Source organism: Asterias amurensis, chromosome 7 (assembly GCF_032118995.1).
Source record: "Asterias amurensis chromosome 7, ASM3211899v1".
Taxonomy (NCBI): Eukaryota; Metazoa; Echinodermata; class Asteroidea; order Forcipulatida; family Asteriidae; genus Asterias; species Asterias amurensis.
The window spans coordinates 363,786-387,629 of NC_092654.1; the positions used below are offsets into that span (position 1 = coordinate 363,786).

General features: G+C 36.6%; 2 protein-coding genes and 1 long non-coding RNA gene across 10 annotated transcripts in view; all 3 read left to right on the forward strand.

Annotated features, from left to right (window-relative positions):
- Positions 1-3,258, forward strand: part of LOC139939402 (tensin-3-like) — a 70,981-nt gene extending 67,723 nt beyond the window's left edge. For all 7 annotated transcript variants that reach the window (XM_071935243.1, XM_071935244.1, XM_071935248.1 and 4 more), the window contains one exon: positions 140-3,258. In XM_071935243.1, coding sequence (XP_071791344.1) covers positions 140-296 — 157 coding nt within the window. In that variant the 3' untranslated portion in view covers positions 297-3,258. The remainder of the gene's footprint in view (positions 1-139) is intronic.
- Positions 3,259-3,682: 424 nt separating this feature from the next.
- On the forward strand, positions 3,683-15,332 carry LOC139939995 (calcyphosin-2-like). Of its 2 annotated transcripts, none has more exons than XM_071936185.1 (18): positions 3,683-3,779; positions 4,651-4,874; positions 5,248-5,336; positions 5,911-6,021; positions 6,497-6,529; positions 6,887-7,004; positions 7,333-7,490; positions 8,051-8,120; positions 8,344-8,411; positions 8,797-8,907; positions 9,192-9,359; positions 9,661-9,754; positions 10,204-10,322; positions 10,809-10,918; positions 11,572-11,726; positions 12,256-12,375; positions 12,571-12,667; positions 13,588-15,332. In XM_071936185.1, exons 2-18 carry the CDS (start codon positions 4,653-4,655, stop codon positions 13,752-13,754), a joined length of 2,010 nt encoding a protein of 669 aa, XP_071792286.1. In that variant the 5' UTR covers positions 3,683-3,779; positions 4,651-4,652; the 3' UTR covers positions 13,755-15,332. The 2 variants fall into 2 exon arrangements, with proteins under 2 accessions (XP_071792286.1, XP_071792287.1); XM_071936186.1 differs by having other exon boundaries at positions 3,693-3,779; positions 4,651-4,716.
- Positions 15,333-17,409: 2,077 nt separating this feature from the next.
- On the forward strand, positions 17,410-23,713 carry LOC139939958 (uncharacterized). Its single transcript, XR_011786370.1, has 3 exons — positions 17,410-17,765; positions 18,580-18,778; positions 21,351-23,713. It is a non-coding gene; the product is annotated as an uncharacterized lncRNA (long non-coding RNA).
- The last annotated feature ends 131 nt before the right edge of the window (positions 23,714-23,844 follow it).

The window sequence follows — 23,844 nt, forward strand, 5'->3', positions numbered from 1 at the left end:
TTGCTAATTACAAAGTTGCAGGGAACCAGCCGAGACCAGTGACATTATCGAATTTATGCATAGCATTTTTCTGTACTAACCAACTGTTGTGAAATTTTGCTCTGATTTTAATTATTTATGTCCTGTTTTTACTCTGTAGAATATTTGGTTTTGTTGCACGTAAACCAGGCTCTAAGACAGACAACCAGTGTCATGTCTTTGCAGAGTATGAGATTGAGCAGCCTGCTTCGGCCATCGTCAGCTTTGTCACCAAAGTCCTTCTGGGTTCCTTCCAGAATCAGGCCAAGACACCTTGATGTCATCATTGCCATTTGAGAAGAGCTATAGTCTCTTTAATATGCCATGCTGCATTGTGTAGGAGCACTTTAGATTGACAGCTACGCAAATATCAAGGCCCAAAAAGTTCGCTACGTTTTGAAAAAAAGTGTTCAATTTTTATACACTGAAAACCTTGACAGAGAGCTGACCTTTCGTATGGCACTTTTCAAAGAACAGAATGCCTTGTAAAGAGGAAAAGTCAAATGAATTTATTCAAGTGGTGATTTGTACTGAATCTTCAACTTGTTGGAGTTGTCAGTGGTTATGCTTTCTCTTATTAGCAACCAGTAATGGAGCATGCTAATAGATTAACGCAAGTTTACAATTTAAAGAATCATTTTAAATCTCAATTATGGATCGGTCCATTGTAATGAAACGGGTAGCATATTAGGAATGAGCTGTGTATATAAAAAAAATAACCTTTTTTCTTTGATGAGTTTGTTGAAAGTTATTAATTGCCAAATATGTAAATAATTCAAGTATCTGACTAACGTACTTATCATTTGTAATCTTCGGATGAATCTAGAGTTCAATGACAAATGTTTTTAGAGTTAAAACTCACAGAATTTATATTTAACACCAAACTCAATGTGTTCAGAAACTTGTATTCAATTCTACTAAATCTCAATTTACAGATAGTTTGTTTTGAAAAATACTACTCACTTTTTAAATGTATTAAAAAAAAGATAAACAAATATATACTTATGTGGAACGATAAAAAAATTTGGAACAGGACATTTTTCTCTTAAACTTTTTAACAAAATGATATTTTATTGTAGTGCCAATATTGTTTGTTTGACTTGACCGTTACTTGAAGGATCTGGGAGGATAATAGATGTATTGTTATGTTTACTGATAAATGCAATATTGTAAGGCATGATTTGTTGTTGTCGTTCAACCAAAGGGATGCAGTTCAGCCCCAAGTTTTTAAAATCATTTCTCTTAAAGCGCTTCCTGATTATTTGTTACCCAATGTTTTTCATGTAAGTCAAGCAAATCTAGGTTTGTGTTCTCTGTCAAGCATGAATATAAACAAGTATTAAAAATAGAAAAATGCCAATGAAAACTAAAAAACTATTGTCATTAGACCCTATTGTACCCTATCCTTACCCGAAACGCCCTTGTGATGAGCAAAAACTGTACATGTATAATAGTTTTAACTTGCTAGAAACTCAGCATGTGTATAAGATTTGGAGAGTAAAATAATAGAGATTAATATTTATTGCAATTTAGCACTACTGTGTTCATTTGACGTTTTGAACAGTTACTAATCTTGTTGTATTATGGATGTAATGGAGTTCTTTTGTAAAAGATTATTTATCTCCTTTATGCCCTGACAAGCTGAGCTATCTCATTTAGACAAATTACATTTACAACCTAAAAGATTGTTTTGGTTTCGAGGCCATATGGTTGCAGCAGTTGTTATTGGCCTCCTGTGCTGTAAAGTATGCTCAAATGGCAATCAAACCAACCAATCTTTCAACATAAACAGTAGTAGATTAAAACAAAAATAATTATGTCTTTCGGAGGAGAATATTTTACAAATTATTTTTAATCATTTTATACTTTGATCAAGGAGGTAGAAATGGATCACAATTTACGGTTTGGTCCAAAGTACCGTTTTGTTGAGATTTCTGAACAAAACAAACCTAAACGAATACACTGTTAACAAATTGAGTGAACTTCAATTGCAGCAAAGTTAAATCATGCATAATTGCTTTGTAAAATCAAGAAATGTAAGGACAACATTGAGCTGTATACATATTATATATGCAAGGTGTCCAGGATTGGGGACTCTTAAAACAAATGTGATGTCACTGGACACATATCAAATTAAAGTTATTTTATTTATTTTTTCTTAACATAAATCAACATGATTTTCTTGCAAAGAATGGGTCTTGCATTATTTTATTCATATTTTATTCAAGCAATTTGAGCTAATTTGAATCAGTATGTTTTCAAGTAGATTTTGTTATACTGAACTCTACCATAAAATGTGTTGTAGAAGGACTTTTTAGAGTAACGATTAGGTGAAGTTATATTAATGAACTCTGTACAGACATTATTTTGTATTTTATTGTAAATACTGAGCTTTGCCCAATTCTGCAATTTCTAGAAATGATTTTGTATATCATTGTCTGTTAAGTTCTAATCACAGTTATGAACATTTTCTTGTTGTTTTCCTCTTTAGTATGAGTGGTGTGTGTAGTTGCAAACTCTCTGTTCAACATAATGGGTTTGGTTTACACACAGTTTCATTAAACTGATCGTACAAATCACTGTCCAACTTCAAGTGAAGAGAGTTCAATTCTTGTAACTAAAACCTCTTTAGGGATTGGTTCAATGACTGCTTTAGTGTCAACCTGAGGCTAACTTTGTTTGGGCAGAAATATAAATTCGGTCCGAAACTAATGAAGTAGTTTAACCTGGTTAAAGGTATTCATTTTTTCTTGGATGTAGCCACTGCCAAAGCATTTCAGACAAGGCCTTTGTACACTCTTAAAACTGAAGTGTGAAGTCAAGACTTTGAAGAATTCTTAAAATTTGGAAGGTGATAAATCAACTGAGATTTAATTAATTTTTTACTGTGAAATAAACCTTTTATTTGAGTCACTTTGGGATAAATTTATTAAGGAGTTTCACTGACCAAAGTTTTGAGTAAACACTTGAGTTTTAGTGTATATAAAAAGTGCTTATTGAAATGGTAGGCATTACAAAACCTGCATGTATAGCTCATTATAATATTATAACTGATAGATGTTTTTTATGCAAATGAAATGCCTAACAACCAATAGGAGTAGTGATCTTAATGTATTCAGTAATATGCAAATTCTAATGATGTTAACGGTAATACAACTAATGTATTACAAACTAATGCTGAGCCCAATGTACTACTATCATGTTGCATTTGTCGTTTTGAAATAAACACTTCAAATTCTATCTATAGTTTTAATTTGTCCAGTCAGTGCATTGTTGTCCAGTGGTGTTTCTTCATACTATTGAGTACAAATGACAGGAACGGAAGAGAAATGTTTATTGTCAGGGGGAAGTGGACAGGGAATGTTAATTGTAGCGTTGCGAATGGGGGGCCCAAGTGTTTAGGCTGGGATTTTAGCTTCCTTATTGTACCATTTATAATTATAGCCGTCTGAGGGGTAATTCTAGCCGAGCCCAGGTGTATGAAGAGCCCTGCGCCCCCCTCACACCCTTGCCCCGCCCACTGGCCCTCTCCCCTAGGCAATGACACTTTACAGACAACAGAGGGCGCCCTTGTCAGCACGGAGTCCTGACGTCTTGCATTGGTTGAAGCCACAAAGTGTCACGGGTACCACCACTTAATATGTTTAACGGCATTCCTTTTGTAAAACCGCGTAGAGCAAACGCCAAATGATAACAACTCTGACACTGTGACAGTTCTTTAATGTGTCAAATACTATTGTGTGACAAGAGTTGGACTTACTGTAAGTATCAGGACTTTATACTAGCCCACCTTGTTGGGCTGGTATGGCTCTCTTTTTAATATCAGTTGCCATTAAAAATGACAAAACATGTTATAAAATAAAACGCTAAGTTTTCAGAACTGCATAATAATATTTACTTTTGGTTGCAGTCTTCTCCCATATAAACATCCCATACATGCCATACTACTACTACTTAAACTTAAATCATGTTATTTCTTATACTTGTGGGATTAATATAAAACATGCCTGGGCTCACCAAATGATGACTTTTTTGACATGTGATGTTTTGAAAATAGCAACATCAAAACCAGTGTACATACAATTTTACAAATACCAAGTTTGTTGTGACTGTGGGCTGCCATAAATCGTAATTATGATTCGCTGTCTGCTGATTGGGAGAGGTCAGGGTACCAGGATGATGTGCCAAGTCATGACTATGCATGAGGTGATGTCAATGGAAGTTGTGATGCTCACCCAATAAACATACAACCTGTGAAGCTACATTATGCAACAACACACCTCATTCATTGTGCATCTGTATCTACTTACTACTTACTATACTGTACAAACGCCTGGTGTGGCTATCCCATATATACTCATAGTATGATAGTGATAGGTTCTAGTCGTTGGTAAGCAGTTTGTTCTCAGCTAATTCTATTTTTCTCATTAATACTCTTGTCTATAATGTTGGCCCCATTTGGCTACAGAAGTGGGGCGTATCAAATGTCGGCTATCCGTGTAAAGAGGGCGCTATACAATCTTCCGTCTTATTAGAGTTTGGTAGAATTTACTAACAAAGTTGGATTAGGCTAACTTAACTACAATCTTAAATTGATAATCATGGTGCCTGTATTTACTTTTTCATAAGCAGGAATGGATTTAATAATTCGTGGAACACCAACACCAAGACAAGAGGGCAGAAGAGGTTCTCAACAAGGCAAGTTGGCCTCTCCTAAGAATCTTTCTTCAGCTACTAACAAACCTAAAGCTCCTGGGAACTCTTCTCCAAATTACTGCACCCCTGATGCACCACGGAAAGGGCCAAAACCTGTCGTTCATCGCACCTTTCCTTCTTCTAACAATTCTAATAACAAGGTCAGTTCTTTGGCCAGTATTTGTACTGTGGTATCTTTCTTCAGGTCACTAACAAACCTAGAGCTCATGGATAACTTCTTCAAATTACTGCTCCCCAAACGCACTATGGAAAGGGCCGAAACCCGTTGCTCATAAACCAAACTATCTACCTCTGTTTTAACCAGCCTACCCTTGTAACACTCCTAACCCTTATTACACAAACTGCCAATCACTCCTTTACCTACCTCATAGTACCCAAACCACATACAACTGTTGTAAAACAAACAAATTAATTTTTTTTACCATTTTGACTTGGAACCTTCTGGTAAGGATCACCCTTGACATTTCTGTGTCCAAAACTTATTTAAATTATTTCGTTTTTGCCCAACTCCAGACATGTGTGATCACACAAGCCAAGCTAGACAAAATTAAGAATCTTACACCGAGACCTCGTTCCAGGATGCAGTACCCCAAACCTGATGGGTAAGGAAAGATGTTGCTGAAAGAATTTATTAGAGAATCAGTTAATGGAGTGGCATTTGGACAATAGCAGAGTCTTTCTGAAAGGCTGAATGACAACATGACACACACATTGGAGCCTTGACTGCTCTTGTTGCACCAGAATAATGTACTTGATTATATATTTTGTGTTGTCATTTAGCCTTCGTGAAAGGCCCTGCTATGTTTCATACGCCAAGCCACCCTTTTTTCGCATTTATACCATAGTTCCTTTTGATTGGTTAGCATTGTGCAAGTTATTTTAGAAGAAGAAAAAATTATAATCCGAAAACTCACAAATGAAAGTTATACTTTTTACTTGTTTGTTTCCTAAAGTGCAAAGATTTATTTGATGACGAGATGTCAGTACTGATCGTTATTGTAGCAGATTTTTGTCAGCAGTTCTCTGGGAAAGTGTATGGAGCTCATCACACTGTGGTATTGTGTAAAGAAAACAACAAAATGATAACAATAATACAAATATATTTGTCAGTTTGTAGCATCAGTCTCAGGCCAGATAAAGACCACTCCCCTCATTTTTGGGTTGAATTTTCCACAGGATGCCTTCCCTTGATCTGGGTCGACTTAGAGATCAAGATGACAATCTTACAAACCCAGTCGCCAAGAATGATGAAAAGCTTGACCCTCCAGACACGGCGAGTACTGTCAGGTAATATAATCAAGTCATTCAGGTTGACGGTTCGTTAACAATGTTGAACTTTACTGAGACACGTGTATTCATTGTTTACTCAGAGCTTTTGAATGAATCAATCAATAGGTCGAGTTGCTTGAAACAGTCAACATTTTGGACCTCAGTTGCTAAATGGTGCAATTAATTAACAGGCCTGATACTTCACGCAGACAAAACGAAGGCGATTGCCTCCATGCCCTTGGCCATTGCCTTGGTCTCCTTGAAATGTTCCAGTAGAAGTTGACAATTTCCTTAAAAGGGTGCCCTTTATCAAGGAAAAAATGCCTTGGTGCCTTCGCCCTTTCATAAACAAAGTATACAGGCCTGAATCAAGTAGAAAAAGGGCATTCAGAATACAATTTTGGCTGGTACCTTCTTGGGACTTGAGCGTAGACAAATACCTGTCTAAAATGTTCATGTTATTTCCTTTGTTTTTTATTTCTTTGTTTTCCAGTTGGGGTTACCATGACTACAGCCCAGCTGCGAGGTAAGAATGAAATGAAAACGTGTAGTTGATGATGAAATATTTATTCATAAGCTAGAGGTTGAAAGCTTAAAAACATAACAGTACAAATTGAAGACCAAGACAATTTTATTAGACTCTTAATATAAAGAGAATACAAAAAAATCATGTTTATAGATATGGAAATGACTGTGTGTAAAAGATTAGTTTCTAAAATGTTAGAAAATGGTCACTTCTGGAAATTTCTTCTGGAAATTGTCGGTTTTTTTTGCGATTACAGCAGTAAAAATTGGTTCCTATTTGAAGACTGCTGAGCATGTACAAGATTGATCTATATCCAATTTCTTCTAGAATATTTATCTTGGTCTTTTATTTTCTTAGAAATCCAGCAATGAATTCCCCATTTGCACTGCATCATACACCTACAGCAGGCAGACAGAGTAACCGATCACAGAGACCCGATAGTGTGCCACGCCTTAATCTAGCAGGAAAACAAAAGGTTTGAGAAAACAAACTCTGATATGCGCTTTGATATGCCCACCGGGCTCTGATAAAGTGCTAGATCCAAATTGATTGTTATTTTTATTATATTTATTATTATTAACTCATAAGATTCATATTTTGTCAAATTGATGTGTTTTTATCATGATGAGTTGCTTGCCAAGAAATAAATATCAAAACCATGTTGGCAATCTTTGATTTGAGCATCTTTGATTTGACCACGCCTATGAAGTGAAATGTCTATCTGTGAAGGAGATATCTCTCATTGGCTGAAAGTGTAAATACAGTAGATAACACTCATCTTATAATGGGCTTTTTCTTTGTAGTCTGCATGGACTGAGCCTGCTGTGCCAGAAAATATACCTCCTCCCTCTGACAGGCAAAAGCAGCAGTACAAACAGTATGAACAGGACAAGAAAGATCAGATGAAACAGTGGTCCCAGAGGGGAGGCCAACAGAAGAAGCAACTGAAAGCACCATACAGGTACGGTTTTGCTCAATTAGTTTTAGAACAACATTATATAGGTATCCTCAAACTAAACATGCTGGACTGCATCATTGTGCTACAATACGAGAGCAGTTCTTCATGAGTGACTACATGTATGTGAGTTAGTATTTTGAACATTTCAACAAAACGTTCCCCCATTCCGATGGAATGGTCCATGAGCACCCCCTGGAATACTTACCTGATCCAATACGAAAGTTTCTACTGTGCAAACTTTTTGAGACACTCCTGTATGCTCTAGCAAGGCATTGTGGGGGGAAAAGTGGCACGGCGAAAGGGTGTTTTGCTGAGAACGAGGTTGAAACCTTCCTTTCTAGGGGATAGATTTTTGTACTTTGCTGGGAACAAGGTTGAAACCTTCCCTTCTTGGGGATAGATTTTTCTCTGGCATTATTCACAAGCCTCGAAGTGTGACGTCAGATGTTCAGGCTACAAAGGGGCCAACCTATTTGACCTGACAGCCTCTTTCATCCATTAATCTGAAAAACTATGATAAAATATGAATTCCTAATGACGGTATTTTGTGCCAATTTTTACAGAACAGACAATGAGATTGAGGAGGATCCTGTGGAGGATGCAAGAAATCCATTACAGAAGAAAATGGACGCAGTAAGTCAATTTCAATTCACTCAATTTCAATTCAGTCAATTGATTGCCAACAGCTGTGAAGCTTCTTCTAAGGCCAGTCCCTGGGTTTTTCTATATTCAAGAATCTTTTGGAACCTTTTTCATGGTTTATGGGTTTTAACATGTGCTTGATGTTGTGTCTTTAATTGCTTTGTGACTGCAGTTTCTTGCTACACACATCTTCTGTATTTGTTTATCTTTTCAGGAGACGATCGCAGCTGAAAGGCGAAGACAAGAGATTGAGCAGACTGTCTTAATAGATCAACTGTCAAGGTATTTGGATTTGGTCTCTCAGTTAAATCATTGTCACAGTGCAACCTGGGCACTTGAGCAGTAGATCTTAGTAGATCAACTGTCAAGGTATTTGGAATGGGTCTCTCAGTTAAATCACTGTCACAGTGCAACCTGGGCGCTTCAGCAGAAAACAGTGCTTAATCATTTCTGCTTAGCAATAAAAAGGCTGGATACCAGTCACAGCTTGTACATTTGACATAGTGGTTTGGCTGGTAACCATATTCTAGTAGGAATAAACTAGTTGTGCTTGGCTACTTTTGTGTTTAAGCAGCTCAACAAAATTTGGCCCAGGTCAAAACTCGGCTTAAGAAAAAAGGTAAATTTTGATTACGGTCTTTATCTGAATTTTGGTGTTTGTTTTCAGGGCAGTTATTTGTGATCCTGAACAAAACCAGAGGTGTGAAACTCCATTGTCTGGCCACACAACTCCGTACGGCCAATCAAGACCCAAGACTAGAGCCTTGCATGAATCGAAGTAAGTGTAGATTACAACAAACTGGTTTGGATAATAGGTTTTGTGTGAGTTTTTACTGCTTTAAAAGTTCAAGTTCAGTTTCATGTAAGTATCGTTGAAGTGTGCATCTTCAGTCCAAGGTTTGTAAATTAATTTGTCATTAGATTCAAACCCATACTCTGCTGAACAGAGACACCAGAGCTTGAGTGCAATGCTCTTAACCGCTTGGCCACGACACCCCAATAGCTTGAACAGTTTGAACAGTTTTCCTGAAACCCAATTCTCATTTGTCTGTATTGATTCAGAGTAAGGACAAGTGGAACAGTGACTGAGAACTTACTTGAGAAGCGTCTAACATTCAATGCTCGAATCATTACAAGGAGTGGCCATGATGCACTGAGGGAGCTTTGTGGCTTCTTTTTTGACCTGGATAGTACCATGACTGTATACGAGTATCGCAACTTTGGCTCAAAGTAAGTGACATATTACATCAACAACAGAAATTACAATTGGAAAGGTAAAAGGTTTATCTGAAAATAAGTTCAGGTTTATTTTTTTGGTATCCTTACTCGTTGGATATTATTCTCTCATTTTAAAAACTATCAAATTAATTTAGAGGATTTCATTGTGAGAGTTGAAAATGTTGCCCTTATTTTATTCCCTCTTTTATGAGTAAGCAAGGGTGATGTTTTCTGATTTTGTTTCTTGTTGGTCTCATTTAAGTGTGGTTTAGTTTCATTCATAGTTATTATTTGCGTTCTGATTGGTTGACAGATCCAAGGCTCTACCATTTATCCAGAAGGGGAAGTACTGTCATATGACTGGTAGAAGGAAAGGCAGGTTGTACACTGTGCAGGATATATCAGCGGTAGGTATTGTATTTGAGACCAACCAGAGATCTGTTTTCTTACCCCAAAGATAGAACTTGTTTCCACTGACACAACTTATCTTGCGGGGATGTCGTGGCCGAGCGTATAAGAGCATCAGACTCAAGTTCTGGTGGTTCATCAGGATGTGGGTTCGAATCCCGGTCGTGACACTTGTGTCCTTGAGTAAGACACTTAACCATTGCTTCTCTCAACCCAGGGGTAAAAGGGTACCTGTGAGGGCAGAGATGGATTATGTGAATGATTATTCGCAGCGCGGCTGTATACTCCTCAGGGAGCTGAGATGGTTTAAGGAACGATTGAAGGCCTAGTGATCAGGGGTTATAATGTCAGAAGCGCTTTGATATGCCCTTCGCGCTGTGATAAAGAGCTTTATAAAAATTGATTATTATTATTATTATTGCTATCTTTGTTGTTCTTATTCACACAGGGGGCTAGTTTGACATTTGCGAGTGGAGATCATCCTTCACTGTCTAGCGCCTTAAGAGCTTCTCCCATACTCCTTCTAAGGATTACTCATGTTGATGAGAATGCAAAAGAAAAACTCATGTAAGTATTTAAGCTGTTGTAAACAATTCTGCTATCTGGCAAACGTTCATATGATTTTCACAACAAGTATTGACACCATTTTACACAGGTGTCGCGCTCACCATTTTGTTGGTCAATAGGTTTACATGTAAATGCCGCACTTTAGCTCCCCTGAGTTATTTTTTACATTAAATTGTTCACAATCTTAAGAAGAATCTTGATGCAATGTCAAATCAATGTTGCGGTTTGATTGCCATTTGTTCCCAGAAGTAACAGATCTTTGAAACTTTATATAATAATAATATTGATATTTATTCCATAGCATTTTCCATACTTAAAATTATCAAAAGCGCCTCACAACAAAAATGATTATGAAGTAGTAAAACAATGACATAGTAAACAACCCATTTGTAAAAAATGAGCAAAGTAAAAATAAGTTATAGATTAAACATAAGTTTTAAAAAACTGTGTCTGTGTTTTACAATAGTTTCTGATCTCTCTATCTAGATTTAGCAATGGGCGGATACCTTACGATCCACAGGAGTATCATGCTAAGATGGATCCACCAATCACAAAGCAGGAAGCTATAGATCAAAAACTCATTACCAAAGTCCAAGGTAGGTTTGAGATAACTGCTGATAATCTGCTGCTAGGACCTTAATACCTACAATCCCGGCCATATCTCATTGGGCCCCCTGCCCCCTTTCAATGTTGGTTCTGATTGCACGGTCTTCTGCATTACAGTCAACATTGATCGGGGGACGGAGGGGGTGGAATTATTATTGTCAGTGGGAAGTGTACAGAGAATGGTTTTATGTAATGTTAGGAATGGGTGGCACAAGCATTTTGGCCGGGATTGTAGCTTTGGTTTCAAATTGATTGTTTGCTTCTATGCATAACACTTTGCTAAGCATGGAAAAGTCTCACTTGGCAGGAATAGGTTGCCATGTCATTTACGTTGTTGCAAACTTATCTGCTTAACAGCTTTATGTAGTTTGGCCTCTGAACAAATATGAACAATACAAAGTATCGAATCTGTATCGATACTGTCGAATTTGATCAAACAATGGAAATGCATAGTTATAACTCTTACAGTGCAGTGTGTAATTGAAATACTTTCTCTTGACCTCTGTGTGAGGGCGCTCTACTCATCCAGTGACATCATACACGCACACAAGGTCTTCTTTATATAACCTTTGTCAAAGATTTCTCATGGTGTTTCTGTGAAACATACACTTGAAAGAAACTCTTGTTTGTTTGATTCCTTCAGAGTCAGTCAGAGCCCAACTTCGCAAGAGAGCATGTAAGACATTAACTGGACTTGGGCGTCACTTCAGGCAGATAGATAAATCGGGTGATGGTGTGTTAAGCAAAGAAGAACTACGACATGCGCTGGATACATACCACATTAAAGTGGACCCTAATGTAAGTTAAACACTTGTAGCATACTGGCTAGCAATATACAAGGTTGCTGGTTCAAATCCCAGACAGAGTGTTGTCACAGATCCTAGAATAAATACCAAGGGAGGGATCACATCATCTCTGGCTCAGTAGCTCTTACCTTAAGTTGCACTGCTTTCTTTAGAATTCTCACCAGATATAACTTTTATTTTGATAAAATGTTCTCTTTCTGTTTCACAAATTAAACTTATACATTTTTCTGAGTTACAAATCTACTGCCAGGAAAAGGAACAGAGGTAAAAAAAACATCAAAAAATCGCAAGTCTTTTACCAATTTAATTCTTTGGTGTTTATTGGCAATCAAGTGCAAAAATGTCACTACCTATCTTACACTCTTACTACCAGAAATAATCATAGGAACAGAGGTATAAAAAAAACCATACAAAATAGTGAATTGTACAAGCTATCAAAGGGCTCATGCAACTGTTGACTCATCATCAAAAGTGCCTTATTGTACATGTATATAATTTTGTTTATTCTGGGTTTCTCTCAGTTGTTTGAGACGCTGTGGCTCGTGTTGGATCAGAATGAAGACCAATCCATAGACTATGGTGAATTCCATCGAGCTTTCCTGGGAGAAATGAACGAAAGGAGAAAAACATATGTTAGGAAGGTAAGACATTTTTGAAACATACTTGAGACAGTGCAGTCTGTGTACTCCCAGGGGAGCTTAAATAAGGGAAGAGTGATGAGATAGTTTTAGCGCCGTGAGCATCCAACAGTGACAGATTTGGAGCTATGTAAGAAGCCACTATAACTATTATTTTTACTATTGTGTTGACATTTTTTTTAATTTTATTTTTTACAGGCGTTTCAGAAAATAGATGCCAATAAGTCTGGAACCGTGAGTAAAGATGAGTTGAAGAAGTTTTTCAATGTGCAGAAACATCCGCATGTTCTCCAAGGTAGGCAACATTTACACTTCGCTCTTATACCTAATCCTTCTGAGAAATATCTCAGTAGATAGATGACGACTTAAAGAACTTCTAAAATTGTTTTGATGTATGTAGTGTGGCTGAACTAACTGCGGCTACCCTACAGCGAAGCAAAATCGCTCCTGAACCAGCCACACAACCAAGAAGAAGTGGGTGGTTGTTGCGTCAATGGGCAGCAGCCTATGACTATTTATAATGATGATTAGTGTTGCCTCACGTGGGAACTTTAGTTGTACAGACCATGTACTGTTGACTCTCGTAAATACGAGCTTGGAAGATACGAGACACGGTTTAACGTGAGGTATTTTACCGCTCCCAAACTGTCCCATGCATGTTTCTATGTCTTAAAAAGTGGAAGATACAAGCATGGTTGTAACAAGGGGACGGATAATAAATCTGTTTTATTTCACAAAATGTTTTGTTTTCATACTTTTGTAGCAAGATATCAAAATTATTGTTTCGAAAAAGCTTACTGTTCAGTCAAGGTTAAAAAAAAATATATTCTTGTTGCCAAACGATTTTTTGGATCGACCTGGATAAAATGTTCTGTCTGGTCCGACAACCAGAAACATTTTGTTGTTAACTTAAATGCTTGATATGCTACTTTGCCTATATGCTGACGGTTATCAGCGAAAAAAGTTTCAGCATAGGCGCTACATACATAGTATCAAATCTGTCCCGTCGTATTCACAGGAGCGACAAGTTAGACAAAACTTTGCTATGATTTTTATCTTGAGTTATAAAAAGTATAAAATTTCTATCATTATATTCAACAAAAATTCATTATCATTGATAATTTTGTGCACAGGACACTTGTGAGAATATTATTATAATCTTAGAAAGATTTGATCACTTTTGTTTACTGCTACCTTTGCCTTTTTTCCCAACAGGTCTTGTGACTGCTGTAGAAATAATGGACGACTTCCTTGAGCTGTTTGACGGTCGCAGAAAGGAAATAAGTTATGGAGAATTTGAAGATTACTATGAAGGTGTTAGCCTAGCTACAAGCAACGATGACGACTTCTGTAATATGATGTCAGCTTGTTGGACTATATAAGTAAAGTGTGTGCACAAAGATGGCCAGGAATCAGATACATACATTCCTTGTACCTTGTTATAAAATGGTTTATGTATAAATGGTTTATTTATTTAAAAATGTCATCGCAGCATAAAAGTAAATTCCTTGTACTTTGTAGTAGGCAGAAGCCAAATGCTTACATTTCTTATTGGGCAATTCAAAAGAAACCAAATGAAACATCTGCAGCGTCTACAAAACTTTGCTGCCAGACTAGTTTCTCTCACCAGTAAATATTCCTGCATCACTCCTGTATTACAGGATCTCCACTGGCTGCCAATATCACACAGGATTCAGGACAAACTTGCTCTACTCATTTTCCAAATCCTTCACAACAATACTCCAGAAAAATCTCACCTGTTCAAAAAAGCATACTCACACAATCCTCGGTCCTAACTTGTCTTTCCCTCCTCAACCAACGGATACCGGCACTATACCGAAAGTGTTCAATATTATTATTCTACCTTGCATTTGGCATGAAACAAAGAAAGTGCATTCCTTAAACCTTGAAACAGGCAGGAACCAATTGTACATTTCTTGTACCTACTCTTTAAACCCCAAACAGGGGTGTGATATTTTTAGGGTTTTGAAACCAAACAAGTTTGATACAAGACCTTCTTTCAGTCAATCTTCGATACAAATTTTAACCATTTGCTTTTGAGGGTTAATTAAAGAGAAGTCTTGTCACTCAACACATTTAAGAATCTTAATTGTTTGTTTCCTTCAAAAACCTGTATGAATTTGGTCTCAAATTACCTTTTTAGGATGAAACTAAGTTCTTTCCTTGTTTCTGTATTAATTATTCATACTCAAGTTGAACTGTCCGGTCTTGTACTCATTATGGTCCAATTTAGTTGCAGATTTTCAGACTGTTAGGTCTAATCTAAATTGTATGACATCTTTGGTAATCATTTTGGTATTTATTGGCAATCAAGTGCAAAAATGTCAGTTCCACATTATTTGATGTTTTCTGGTGATACATCTGGCATTCTTCAATATTTTTTAAAGTTTGTTTACAAACTTTCAAGTTAAATTTGTTTTGAATCAAAGGGCGTAGGTTCTCTTTTAGTCATTCTGTTAGTTGACTACATTTTGGAAGTCCAAATTGCACCCCCATGAAAAAAAGCAAGGGGGAAATTGTGACCATTACAGAACATGTTTCTAGGACAGACTTGTCACCTGGAACAATTCTCGAATCATCTAATTTTTGAAAACTTATGACATTCAGTAGAGAATAAGGAGTAAAGGAGCATTTTGTGTTGTGTTTCTATTTCTATATTTTGTTCATTTATTTGAAGGTAAAATTGCAAGGCTCATCTTGTTAAATTTTGAGTATTAAAAACAACAACCTCACGAACTTGGGTTCAAAGCCTGGCAGGTTTTGATTAAAACCATTAAAATTAAGCCTTGCAATTGTCATGCCCCGAGTCTTTCCCTGATCTCGGTTGGACCTTCAATAGATGTTGTTACACTGACCAAATTGAAAGACAAAGGAAAACCAATTATATTTACACGAAAATGTACACATTTATTTACAATGAATTCACAAAAATATTAAAGTTAACGATGTCTTAATGAAATAACTTTAAAGAGTCGTTTCCGGTTGTACAATCTCTGTAGATGTGTGTCTCTCTCTTTCTATCTCTACATCACTCCCACTCCTTGTCTTTAGAGTCTGTAGAATCTATTGAGTTCAGTTAGCCTTTGGGTCGTACTCTGCCCGGTCCCAAGTCGGCCCTCGACCAAGCACATCAACTTCTAAGAGTGGTTTAAACCCTTTCGGGAAAACCCTAAAATTAGCAAATTCTACACAATTTAAAGTAAAATTACACTACTTATTAGCTATATTTCTTCACAGTGGTTTGACAATGCACTTTCAATCTTTACCGCAATTTAAATCAATACTAATACAAACTTTCTCTCAATGACTTTCTTGTACCAGTAAATCAAAGTTTTAGTGAAAAGTGGCTATTATAAAAACAATCTTTTGGAATAAGGACAATTGTTAAACAGCTACTTACATCTCGTTTTGCTGATCCTGGATTATACTGTCTGGCGGGTCTTTTGAGCAATATTTCGGTGTTTCAGACGCCTTAAACTGATTCACAAAACTCAGTCAACTATGGCTGGAAAAACTACGTAAACTCTAGAGTTCTCAATTAGAATAATTGGAGTTCTCAATAACCCAACAATCATCGAGCTGGCTGGCGGCAGTCCTCTCCTCAGGAATCTCAGATGGAATCTGACACACCTAGAAATGTAATTTATCTCGTGACTATAGCCCGCATTCCTAATCTTACACACAAAAGAACTAATGGTCTGATTCCTTCTTGGCCAATCGGAACTCTTAAACGTCTCGAAAGTTTGTAACCTTTAGGCCTATCCTAGCAAAAGTTGAACACAAAGAAGCCAAAGGTATTTGGCTCGAGCCCTTTGTGTTCTCTTTTTAACTACGTTTTGATTTAAAGTTGGTCATACGAAGGTTTCAAATTAAACTCGAATGCAAGTGGAGTAAGAAGGAGTAGATGCATTGGAAGGGCTCCGAACTCCAGTTCGAAACGTCTTGGGATCGAATCCCGCTACCGATTTTTTTTTATATTCAACCATAAAAAAGGTGCATAACTATAAGTTCGTTTCAAGTTTTAAGTTTTTTTCTCAAGCGTTGAGTGCATGCCACTGCGAAGTGAGTCGAGACTTCGCGGCCCGGCAGGTGTCGCATGCAATTATGTCCTCTATGCAATCAAGACCGCCGGACATTATTGCATATGCAATCAAGACCGCCGGACGGTGTTGCATATGCAATTGTGTCCGCCCGGACACTGCTGCATGATGCAATTGTGTCCGCCCGGACAATACGTGTATACAGTCATGTAATGTCCGCCGGACGGTCACTGCATAGCCCCGGACGCGACGCGCCCTGGACACGATTGCATATGCAAAAGTGTCCGGAGCGGACAGTACTGCATGGCGGACACAATTGCATCTGACACCGGCCACACACCGCTCTGTTACCACCGTGGCTCAAACCGGGGATCTCTGGCTTCTTAGCGCCCCCCCCCCCCCCCCCAGGTTGTGATACATTTTTGTATCTACTGCATGATCCTCTAAACCCTAATATTCAAAATATTTTTTTGAAAGCTTGCAACTTATGATAATCAGCTTGGCGCACGACTTTTGGCCTACGGCGGTTGTGTACTACGCTTCTGCTCATCCAAGTAGACCTACTTGGGATACGCCCCCGTGCCATCATTATATGTAACCCCCCCACCGTTTACAACGTAGCCTACTAAGTTTTACAAAATTAAATTTTTGCCGAAGAGAAAAGTTAACAGGGGCCTACTTGTCTAACTCCTTATCTTTCGTATATAATGGTTCCTTTTTTTCTATTTCCTTTCTATTCTGTTTTGTTTTCTTTACTGATGAATGGGCTTTAAACTAAAATTATTAAATTTTTTGTCAGAAAAATTATTTGTTAAAGAAACAACCAATAATATTACTGATATTGTGCAAAGAACATGTTCCATTATTTTTTACGACTCAAAAGTAAAATAACCTTTCTGTTCTTGTTGTTTTTATGGAGTGCGCCCTCTGTAGTTCATTTGTAGGTAACTATGATGTAATGCGTCGTGCGCATGGAGGGAATGTTTACATTCGACGAGTTTGACAGATGAGTAATTCAACAAAATGTCTGTTTTGAAGACGATCTAAGGATTCTTATTAAATGTGGATGTTCATCAAAGTCTTGAGTATTACTGCAAGCTGAGAATCATGCATACATTCCGTGGTGACTGTGACTGATGTGGTAGGTAGTGAAAACTGAAAGACTATACACTCTGTTTTCCTTCGTCGTGCAAACACTGACTGTACTGTGTACTGCATGTTGCGACTCCATCCATGCTGTGATTTAGAATGCTGTTGACAGGACGTGTTCATCGTAATCATGTCCTCACTTTTGATGTCTTTGGATGATCTTCTTCCACGATACAACCAATGGTAACCATGTTAACTTTATCTATCATCACTTATTTAACTCAAGGAGTTCTCATTGTAAAATATAAATCAGTTTTTGTTTGTGCACATCCACAATGATTGATTGTTTTTTATAATATAAATACTCGTAGAGTCGTACTCCACGACTAATTAATGTCAGGCCGTCCAAGTGCAATGCTGCATTGAGGTGAACAGACCCCTCTTGCATTTGACGCCATCTTTGATACCAAACAATGCATGAACGGCAACATTTACGAGCTGCGAATGACTCTCACTTTGTCAATGTGTAGCTGTTCGTTTAGTAGCCATGCATTTATGTAGGCCCTAATAGCACTCCTTTACTTCAGGCCCTTTTCATTAGCCTGGAGGCCCCTGTATTTCTACTGCTTGAACAACAAATGTCTAAAGTTATGGATCCTGCTGAGTCAACTAATGTAAATCATATGTAAACGTAGCTCTTCGTTAATCCCAGCAGTGAGAGAAGGCTTTTGACTTCTTATGGGCCAGGCTATGCAATATGTTCTATAGTATATTGGTGTATGAATTCAGAGTTCCATTTCAATTAGTTGCGATAACGTAACCCTCTTCGGCTTCGGCATCGGGAGGAGGGTTACATTATTGCAACTACAGTTCAATGAGGAGTTTTTAGTTGAATCTTTTACTTTGACTTGAGTTGTATTGTAAAGTAAAAGTTCTCTGAATAACTTTTCACAATCAAATCAGCACCACCAGTGTTGTCTGAAGTATTGCTAAAAATAAAACTTGTATCTTGGATGTGATTTTACTTAAATCCACTCTATTACTACCTGTGTTGCAGATCAAACTATCCTCACCTTACCTCAAATGGACTTGTGAGGGCGCTCCAGCTTATGTATGCTGTCAACTTTGTATGCTGTCAACCTTTGTGTGCTGAGTGCCTCATCTAAGATGGAATGACACTAGGAAAACTGCCTACCAGTCAACCAGCACCTCTCCAACCTGGATGCTTAGTTTCATCTCTGAGTTGACATATAAAGGTATTTTGAGAAACATTTTTATTTTTAAGGTGCTTTAACAAAAAATTAAAGGTATTATGAAAAACATAGATATTTATTGTTGTTTTCTGGGTAAAAGTTTTTTGAGGAGAATTTTTTTTTCAGTAAAGTGTAATAGGTTTTGTTCTTCTTTTTTTCTTTCCTTCTCAAATTACAGAAATTATTTTGAAAGGAAGAAAACATTTCCTATTGTAAAAGAAGGTCTTAGTTCAGTTTTAGTAACAATTGTTTAAAGGTGTTTTTAGGAACATTACTTGTTGTAAAGATATTTAGAGAAACATTTTTTTTTGTAGTAGTTTTGAGCAACATTTTGTTTCCCAGTAAAATGCAATAGAATTTTTTTTAACCAATGGATTTTTTTTTCTCCAAAATTACAGATATTATTGTGAAATGAAGATAAGCATTTCCTGTTTTTACCAGTCCTTTTTTTTGTGTAGTTGAAGTACTTTGGTCAATTTTAGTAAAAAATTTTAAAATGTACATAAAAATGAAATTAAAGGTTTTTTAAGAAAAAAAATTTGTTTAAATGTGTTTTGGGAAACTTCATTACTTTAAGGTGTTTTAATAAACTAATATTAAGGTGTTTTTAAAAAATAACATCTTATACTTTTTTTTTGATAAACATAATTTTTTTCAGTAAAGTTTATTATAATAACTTTTTTTAAACCAAAATGTTCTTAACCTTTTTTGAAATGCAAAAGAATTATTTTTAACCAATGTATTTTTTTTTCTCCAAAATTACAGATATTATTGTGAAATGAAGATAAGCATTTCCTGTTTTTACCAGTCCTTTTTTTTGTGTAGTTGAAGTACTTTGGTCAATTTTGGTAAAAATTGTAAAAAGATGCATAAAAAATAAATTAAAGGTTTTTGAGAAAAAAATTTGTTTAAAGGTGTTTTGGGCAACTTCATTACTTTAAGGTGTTTTAATAAACTAATATTAAGGTGTTTTTAGAAACTTAACATCTTAAACTTTTTTTTTGATAAACATAATTTTTTTCAGTGAAGTTTATAATAATAACTATTTTTTAAACCGAAATGTTCTTAACCTTTTTTGTTGGTTAAATTCAGAGTTTTTTCCCAAAACCATCTTTAAAAATCAAACTTTAAAAAAAACAAAAAAAATGTTTTATGTCTAGGATCATTGTACATAAATAAACTTTTTCCCTGGTAGGCCATCAAATAATTTTTTCACTGGATATAAATGTTTTGTAGTGATAATTTTAAAATTCCAATTCCTAAACTTAACCTGATTTCCAAATCTAATCGAAACACCATGAACAACCCTAACCCTAACCCTAAGAGATTAATGTGAAGTTTAATACAAATTTCTTCGCATAATTTTATGTACAGTGATTGCATCTGAAAAAAAAATTCCCTGTTTGTTCAAACTGAACAATTTACTCTTGGAGAAACAATTTTTTCTCTCTTTTGATTTTGTCAGTGTCAGATGCAATTGTGTGCTATGCAATACTGTCTGCTTCGGACACTTTTGCATATCCAATCGTGTCCGGGGCTATGCAAAAACCGTCCAGTGGACATGTACATGACTATACATGTATGTGCGCGCGTAAGCAAGCGTGCATGCACTGAACCTACGTATATGCAGCATGAATATTCACGTACTGAATGATTGCAGCGAATACCCAACAGCTGAAAATTTTCCATGTCATTCATGACATGCACTAGGCTTGTAAAAAAATGGCGAACTAGTTCTGTCAATCAAGGCGTTTAATTTAACTGCAAGGATGGTTTTGCACGGGGGCGGACACAACGGCATATGCAAATGTGTCCGGGCTGACACAAATGCATTTTGCAGCAGTGTCCGGGGGGACACGATTGCATATGCAAAACCGTTCGCGGACATTATTGCATATGCAATACTGTCCTCCAGATAGTTTTGCACAGAGAACATGATTGCATGTGACACCGGTTTTAGCAGTTTATGAGTATGACAAACAATTTTTTCTTTTTCAAACACCACTCAAATGTTTATAGAAAACAAATTTCTGGTCAATATTGTCGAATTCGTTTGCTTTAGTTTAAACTGTAAAAGATTTATTATTATGAAATGTAGTGTTTTATGTGGTGTATAATTTGATTAACTTTTTCACACTTTGCTTATGAAGAACTTGTCATCGATTTTTAAGAAACCCTTTGTTTTCTTCTCCTGATGTTAAGTTTATTGGGACACTAGCTTAGCAGTTTGTGATGGCAAATATATTTAACAAAATATGTTTCACTCAAAACAGGGCCCAATTTCATGGCTCTGCTTAATACCATAAGCAACAAACTAGGACAAGGGAATTTTGGCTTTTAAAAGCAATTGTGTACTCCACTTTGCCAGGCATTATTTTCACTTACACAGCAAGCACATAAATTGGGGGCTTGCCCTGCGAGTGCAGAATGGTGAAGCACAGAACTCGGCAGAAGGCAATGCCATGAAATTGGGTCCAGGAAAGTTTATTGAGGGTTAACTACATACTGCTCATTCTATATATCATTCATGATATATTATTGAAATTGTTTTTGTGGTTTTCTTGTTCATGTGCAGGTCTGACATATTACTCTCAACTGAGCTGTGATGATTGATTTCAACATTTACATCTGCTTGTGATTCCTACATAGACAGCAATGTTTTGATTCCTTCATGGACAGCGACGTTTTGATTCTTACATGGACAGTGACGTTTTGATTCTTACATGGACAGCAACATGAGGATTCTTACATGAACAGCAACGTTTGATTCAGACATTGACAGCAACATTTGGATTCCTTCATGGACAGCAACATTTGGATTCCTTCATGGACAGCAACGTTTTGATTCTTACATGGACAGCGACGTTTTGATTCTTACATGGACAGCAACATGAGGATTCTTACATGAACAGCAACGTTTGATTCAGACATTGACAGCAACATTTGGATTCCTACATGGACAGCGACTTTTGGATTCCTACATGGACAGCAACATGAGGATTTTTTACATGAACAGCAACGTTTGATTCCTACATGGACAGCAACGTTTGGATTTCTTCATGGACAGCGACATTTGGATTCCTACATGAACAGCAACATGAGGATTCCGTACATGAACAGCAACGTTTGATTCAGACATTGACAATGTTTAAAGGCAGTGGACACTATTGGTAATATTGTCCAAGACTAGCCTTCACAGTTGGTGTATCTCAACATAGGCATAACCTGTGAAAATTTGAGCTCAATCGATCATTGAAGTTGAAAAACACGCTTGTCACATGAAGTTGTGTGCGATTAGATGGTTGATTTCGAGACCTCAAGTTCTAAATCTGAGGTCTCGAAATCAAATTCGTGGAAAATTACTTCTTTCTCAAAACTATGGCTCTTCAAAGGGAACCGTTTCTCACTATATTTTATACCATCAACTTCTCCTCATTACTCCTCACCAAGAAAGGTTTTATGCTAATAATACTTTTGAGTAATTACCAATAGTGTCCACTGCCTTTAACCATAGAGGAAGGACAGAGACACATCTGATTTGTGCAAACTGTGTAGTAAAGAGAATTTAAGTTAAAAAAAACACACAATTATAGACAATTAATTTTGGTTCCCATACAACTGTGTTTTATTGCTGTATACTCAGTACTTTCCTACGTCCTGTGAAAAGGCATAATACTCGGGTGGGATTTGAACCCACAAAACCAAAATTAATATTCTTTATCCCTGATGCAAATTTAACACCTATTTAAGTTGAGACTAATATGGTTCAACTGAAGGCACTGTACACAATTGTCAATAACCAGTATGCACACTTGGTGTATCGCAACATACATGTTTGCAGGAAAAATGTAAATATCAAATCTGTAAAAAAGAATTTACTCAATATTGGTTATGAATCAAAGTTGCATAAGAAAACCTTGTTGCATGCACTAAGTATGTGTGCTTTCAGTTGCATAAAAAAAAAACGCTTCAGGCCTCGGGTTTTTGAGAAGACAACTTTTATTTCATCATGTTTTTAAACAGTAACAAATCAAATGTATCCATATCAAACTTTTTGTAGAACTTTGAAATAGTCACCCTACCAATTAACATTTTCAGTAACTGTGTACTTATTCATGATATTATTATGTTATTAGTGTTGGCACAATTTTTTCCTTATCAGAGTGTTAATATATTTGATGTCAATAATTTAATGGTAAAAGCTGATAACAAAAAAATTAACTTTTATTTATGTTGTAAATAAAAATGGTACAATATAAAGAATCTTAACCTGTTTTTGTGTGACTATCATCTTTTTGTTGTCAACCCTCTAATTATTTGCTATAAACGATTAATAGACTTCATAAAACGAAACAAATATTTGCACATCAAATTTTGATAGCTTGTTAAATTTCTATGATTAAAACCCCCCAGACAAACAAGTCTTTTTTTCCTTCTGGCCTAATGAATAAATAGTTACCAACTTTGGGGGTCTTTTTTTGCTAGTCTTGATTCAAGACTCTGCTACTAATATCGTCACAAGAGGGCGCGCTCTTACCAGCTACCGTACGCTTAATACATGTATATATTATATGCACGTATATCGCATGTCATTCTTACGTTTACCACACCGAAATTTTTTTTTCAAACCCGGAAGACGCCATAGCCTAGCTGACAAGGAGTCGGCTTTGGAGGACTACACTGGAGACATCAGTGCGGGTTCGAGCCCCGGCAAGGACACCATCAGCATGGAGAAGAAGAAGACACGCTCACCAGAGGAACACCCACGGACCCCGCACCACGACAAGGAGGCAACATGGCGGAGATACACCGGAGGGAGGCGTGGACCCGGAGAGAGAGAGAGAGGGGAGTGGTGGTGCACCGGGCAGGAAAGTGGAGACGAGATTTTTTTTTTAATTAAATTTTATTAATTTTTAATTAAAAAAAAAAAAAAATCTCAAAATTAACGGTCTTTGGTAATTTTAAAATCGCTTGAAACGCACGCTCGTTAATTTTTTTTTTTTTTCATTAAGAAAAAACCAAAAAGACTAAAAATACCAAAAATTTCCTAAAAAAAATTTTTTTTCGTC